Source organism: Scyliorhinus canicula, chromosome 6 (assembly GCF_902713615.1).
Source record: "Scyliorhinus canicula chromosome 6, sScyCan1.1, whole genome shotgun sequence".
Lineage (NCBI taxonomy): Eukaryota > Metazoa > Chordata > Chondrichthyes > Carcharhiniformes > Scyliorhinidae > Scyliorhinus > Scyliorhinus canicula.
The window spans coordinates 138528709-138534708 of record NC_052151.1 but is presented as its reverse complement, the minus strand read 5'-3'; the positions used below and the strand labels follow the sequence as shown (position 1 = coordinate 138534708).

General features: G+C 48.1%; 1 protein-coding gene across 3 annotated transcripts in view; it reads left to right on the top strand.

Annotated features, from left to right (window-relative positions):
* Positions 1–4728: 4728 nt before the first annotated feature.
* The window catches only part of atad2b (ATPase family AAA domain containing 2B), a 193172-nt gene continuing 191900 nt past the window's right edge, over positions 4729–6000 (top strand). For 2 of the 3 annotated variants that reach the window (XR_005461013.1, XM_038800192.1), the window contains exon 1: positions 4729–4940. Coding sequence is in view for 2 of the 3 variants with exons in the window: in XM_038800192.1 (XP_038656120.1) it covers positions 4830–4940 (111 nt within the window). In the remaining variant the exon portion in view is untranslated. The remainder of the gene's footprint in view (positions 4941–6000) is intronic. The other variant, XM_038800193.1, reaches the window with a different exon arrangement.

Here is a 6000-nt window from a genome sequence, read left to right as displayed (position 1 = left end):
GGGCACGATAGCATCATTTAAGAAGCATCTAGACAGGTATATGAATGGGCGGGAACAGAGGGAAGTAGACCTTGGAAAATAGGAGACAGGTTTAGATAAAGGATCTGGATCAGCGCAGGCTGGGCGGGCCGAAGGGCCTGTTCCTGTGCTGTAATTTTCTTTGTTCTTTGAAAGACAAAAAATTATTTTGCTCACGGCCTGTGATACCCAGATCTACAGCTTGACCTACCCTGAGGCTCCAGATTACAAATCATTTAATTATTTTGTGGAATTGGTTAGAGGTCATTATCACCTGAAATCCTCCATCATCCTTACGTGGTATAAGTACAATTCAATGGGATAGGCCACAGGCGAATCCGTTACAGTTTTGTGGCTGGCTTGAGGAAATTGGTGGAATATTGTGATTTTGGGACTTTCTTGAATGATATGTTACATGAGAGGCTGGTGTATAGGGTTAATAACACAGCTATTCAGAAGAGGTTTCTGGCAGAACCGGAGCTGGACCTAGAAAGGGCAATGGAAATAGTTTTATCCATGGAGTAAGCTGATAAAGGTGCCCGGGATTTGCAAAATATGTCTGGGGGCAAGATCCACTACTTGAAGCAAGGGGCCACAGGTACCAGCCCCAGGAACGAAGGTTATGGTTCAGATAGGGGGAGATTCACCCATGGAGGGAACTGGGGCAGGAGCTGTTGTCTTAATCGGACGGCAAGTTTCAACAAGTGTTTTAGTTGCGGGGGAAGCCATGCTCCAGACAGGTGCAGGTTCCGAGAGGCTGTAAAACAAAGCACTTGAGGCATGGATGGAGAGACAAGCAGAGCCTGTCCAGCCCAGGGAGGGGAAAAAAAACTGGCAGCTGTTCACAGTATGGAGGAATACAAAAACTCTCATATTGGAGCAGAGTGGCTCCAATAACCGTAGTATTACTTGTCAAGAGACACCTTTTAAAGAAGGAAGAAGATACCGGGGCTTCAGCAACCGTTATGGGGTAATAGATTTATTATTACTTGCAAGACCGGATCCAGCCAATGAGGTTGAAGAACACTACAGCCCATTTAGCCACTTATACAGGAGAGACGCTAAAAATCAAGGGGTCCACGGTGACTCCGGTAGCATATGAACAGCAGTCGGCCTGGCTCCCACTTTTGTTGTAAGTGACAGGGTCCAAACTCAAAGGGGTGTGACTGGCTTCAACACATAAAACTGAATTGGGTGGAAATAGTCAAACTGCGTGAGGGGGACCTGGAAGAAACTATCTGAAGGTATTCTGAGGTTTTCTGGGATGAACTGTGGAAAATAAAGGGGTTTCAAGCCAATAGAAAATGCAGATCCTGTGGCTACACCAAGATTTATACGGCCAGACCGGTCCCTTATTCCATGTTAGAAAAGGTGGAAGCAGAGCTTCAGTGCCTTAAAGACCTAGCCATCATTAGACTGGAGTAGTTCACAGAGTGGGCCGCACACATTTTCAAGCTGGATAAGAATTTGGAGTGATTATAAACTAATAGTCAATCGAAAGGCCAAATTGGACCGGAACCTTATACTTAAGATTGAGGACCTGTACGCTAAACTCACTGGGGGTTTGGTGTTCACCAAGCTGGACATGAGCAATGCTTACTTGCAACTGGAGATTTTTTTCTAATTCTTTCATGGGATGTGGGCGTTGCTGGCCAGGCCAGCATTTATTGCCCATCCCTGAGGGGCATTTCGGAGTCAACCACATTGTTGCGGACCAGGTAAAGACACGAAAAGACCCTTGCTGTCAAAAATCAAGCAAATAATTTTGAATGGTAGTTTCCCTGGTCTTGCTTCGGGCCCATTAAAGCCTATTTGACCAGGAGACACGAGTTGAGCTGCGAGGATGGTGTGCTCCTGTGGGGTTCGCGTGTCATCGTTCAGGGTCCTGGTGGACTATAATTGGAGGCGTTGCATAATGCCCGATGGGCAAATCTAAAATGAAGATGTTGGCACGGAGCTACGTGTGGTGGCCCAACATAGACGGGTGATATTACTAGCATGGTTGAGCATTGCGACCAGTGTCAAGAATATTAGAATTTGCCCACTGCCGCCCTTCTGCAGCCGTGGGAATTACCTGGTAGGCCTTGGGTGAGGGTACATGTCAACTTTGTGGGGCTTTTCATTGGGACCATGTTCCTTTAGTTGGTAGATGCCCACTTGACATAGATGGATGTGTACCACATGAAGGCCACTACATTCTTCGCAACCGTGGAGTGGTTATGCTAGGTCCATGGTGTACCCGAGGTCCTCATTTCAGACAATGGTACTAGATTTACCGGTATGGAATTCCAACGGTTTAGGTCTTACAATGAGATCGGGCACATAAAATCTGTACTGTCCCACCCTTCGTCAAACGGGTTGGCGGATGCCCTGTGCAGACACTATCCCAATAGGCTGGGGGCCTTTAAAACCTGCTGAACAAATCCAGTCTAAAGGAGTTGGATTCGCAGACACAACAACATAGAATGGTTAGAGAGCGGGCCTGGGGAAGAAACAGCTGCTCGAGCACAGGAATCGTCAAAAGGAGCAGCACAGCGAGAGTCAGAAAGACACACCACAGACTGGAGAGAGAGTGGACCAAGGGAAAAAACAGTTGCTAGAGCACGGAATACTTCAAAAGAATCCAGAGACAGAGCTCCTGAGACAACGTCAGGATTCAGAAAGTGAGGAGCAGCAGCGGGGCGAGGAGCCGTAGTGAGGAAATATCTGTACCATGTGCATCTTGCCAAGACCATTCAGGACCTTATATACTTCACTCTTCTAAACTCCAGTGTCCAACCTATCCTCATGGGACAATCTGCTCATTCCAGGTATCAATCTAGTAAACCTTCTCTAAACCATCACCAACTCATTTTCGCCCTTCCTTAAATAAGACTAAAACTGCTTGTTGCATTTGAGATGTGATCTCACCAATGTCTGTGCACCTGAAGCTCAACATCTTTACTTTTATGTTCAATTCTTCTTGTAATAAATTACAGCATTCCATTTGTCTCCTTGATATTCTGTACCTTCAAACTAACCTTTTGTGACTCATGCACTAGAACACTTAGATCCCTCTGCACCTTGGAATTCTGCAGTTCTTCTTTCATAAGAATCCCTACAGTGCAGGAGGTCATTCGGCACGACCTTCTGAAAGAGTACCCTACCGAGGCCCACTCCCTTGCCCTATCCCCGTAACCCCACATAACCATTGGACACTAAGGGGAAATTTTAACATGGCCAATCCACTTAACCTGCACATTTTTGGACTGCACATCTTTAAGCAACACTCTACTTTTTTATTCTTCCTGCCAAAGTGAACAAATTCATATTTTCCCGCATTAAATTCCATTTGCCAGAATTTTACCAACTCACTCAATCCATCGATATCCACCTGCAAATTCCTTGTTTTCTTCATAAAATACTTTACTACCTGTCTTGTGTCACCTGCAAATTTAACTACCATGCCTTTGCTTCCCTTATCTATATCAGTGGTAAATTGTAAAACGCTGAGGTCCCAGCAGACTCCACTCGTCATATCCTGCTATTTAGAAGATCACCCATTTATCCATACTCTCTATTTCCTGCCAGCCAGCTAATTTTCTATCCATGCTCACGTTAGCCATTGCCCCATGAGTTTTTATTTTCTGCAATAACCTTAGATGTGCCACCTTATCATATGCCTTCTAGAAATTCAAGTACAGCACATATACAGGCTCCTCTTTATCCATACCATGGGCAGGTTTCTCCATCCCGCCAGCCCCGTTTTCTGGCGTGGCGCACTCCCGCTGGCAGCAGGATTTGCTGTTCCCACAGCCAGCCAATGGACCCGCGGATGGAGAATTCCATAGCATATGTTGTGGTTTGAGGAAGAGTGTTCCAAAAACTCATGACCCTTTAAGGTTAAAAAAATGAAAGACCTCTTATTTTGTTTAAACAGTGACCCTTAGTTCTAACAAAGTCTGGCCTACCCAGTGTCTTTGCCAAAACGACAGCTAGTTTATCTGATAACGCTTTTCCGTGTTAAAGGCGCTACATAAATGCAAAGTAGTCATATCCAACTCTGCAGTGAAGCTGTCACGCCAGATCTGATAAGTTTTGCCAACGTTTTCTGTGTTTATTACAAATATGCAAATAGTTATTGAAATGAAATGAAAATCGCTTATTGTCACAAGTAAGCTTCAAATGAAGTTACTTTGAGTGTGGGAGTACTTTAAAAACATCTTCTAAATGGCTTTGAGCTTGGGGGGGAAACCTAAAATGAAAAGGTTGCGGTGAACCCAAACGCCTCACCGTCTGACAGCAAATTGTTATTGCTTTTAACTGCCAATGGCTCCTCTCACCCGTCAATCATTAGACATTGCCCAACCTCTATGAGAGACGAAGTACCTCAACCGGAGCCTCACCTCCTCCCTCAGCCCGAGCCGAGGACTCCCGATCGGAGCCGAAACTCCCCCCCGCCACCCACCTCAGCCCGAGCCGCGGACTCCCGATCGGAGCCGAACCTCCCCCTCAGCCCGAGCCGCGGACTCCCGATCGGAGCCGAACCTCCCCCTCAACCCGAGTCGAGAACTCCCGATCGGAGCCGAACCTCCCCCCTCAGCCCGAGCCGAGGACTCCCGATCGGAGCCGAACCTCCCCCCTCAGCCCGAGCCGAGGACTCCCGATCGGAGCCGAACCTCCCCCCTCAGCCCGAGCCGAGGACTCCCGATCGGAGCCGAACCTCCCCCCTCAGCCCGAGCCGAGGACTCCCGATCGCCGTTCTGTTGAGTGACACAAGAGAAGAAATGGCGCCCAACGATCCGTAGAGCCGGAGCGGCCGGGAGAGGAAAATGGTGCGGACTCGGCGGAACTCGGCGCTGGAGTCGGAGCTGATCAGCGGCCGCATCTCGTCCAGGACCCGCTCGTCTCGCTCCTCCGCCAAACACGACGACAGCAAGCGGGTGAGTGCGGGCCCGGTTCCGATTCCCATTCGCCCGCTTGTACAAGCCGGCCGGTAATTCAGGAGAGTCCGGGGCTGTGAAGCTGGGCTCGGGCCGGGGCAGACGCTCTTTTGTTTCGCCTTTTCGTTTCCCCTCAAACTAGGCGAGCTGGGGCTGTGACAGTCCGGGGCTCCGGGGTTACGGTGCCAAATGGCAGCCTGTCTGGCGGCTGTTATCCGGAGGCTTTTCAGTCTCAGTGTCTCTTGTGGGGAGAAGTCTTTGTGTGTTTTCCAATGTCTGCGGGGGGAAGGGACTGGGAGGCGCCATCAGCGGCCAGCTGCAGAATTACAAATAATAATAAAACTTCAAATCAGCTTTAAAACCGAATCTCCTCCAACTTGTTATTAATTACAGAGCGCGATGAGAAAATAAACATAAAGGGGTTTCTCTTGTTTCCTGCCAGCTCTGTTGTGGGGTTAGCGTTCGAAATAATGTGGTTTCACCGGCTTTCAGATGATCGTGTTGTGGAAATATATCGACTCGGTTCTAAAAAGCCCTGTGATCACATTATTATGCTTGCGTCTACATATTTTTGTTACCTTTTGAAATATTGTAGAGGTGTTGATTTTGACACGCAAAGAGCAAGAAAGCTATTAGGATTTAAATGCCCTGAAGGACTTTGAAACGTCTTAGTCGGCAAGAAAATGACAGATACTTGTCGGGTTATCGAGGTTTTTAGACCATAGAATGTACAGTGCAGAAGGAGACCAATCGGCCCATCGAGTCTGCACCGGCTCTTGCGAAGAGCACCCTACCCAAGCCCACACCTCCACCCTATCCCCATAACCCAGTAACCCCTTCCAACACTAAGGGCAATTTTGGACACTAAGGGCAATTTTAGCATAGCCAATCCACCTAACCTGCACATCTTTGGACTGTGGGAGGAAACCGGAGCACCCGGAGGAAACCCACGCAGCCACGGGGGAACGTGCAGACGTGACCCAAGCCAGTGACCCAAGCCGGGAATCAAACCTGAGACATGTAGACACTTGGAAACTGCATTTCAGAATGGTATCTCAAT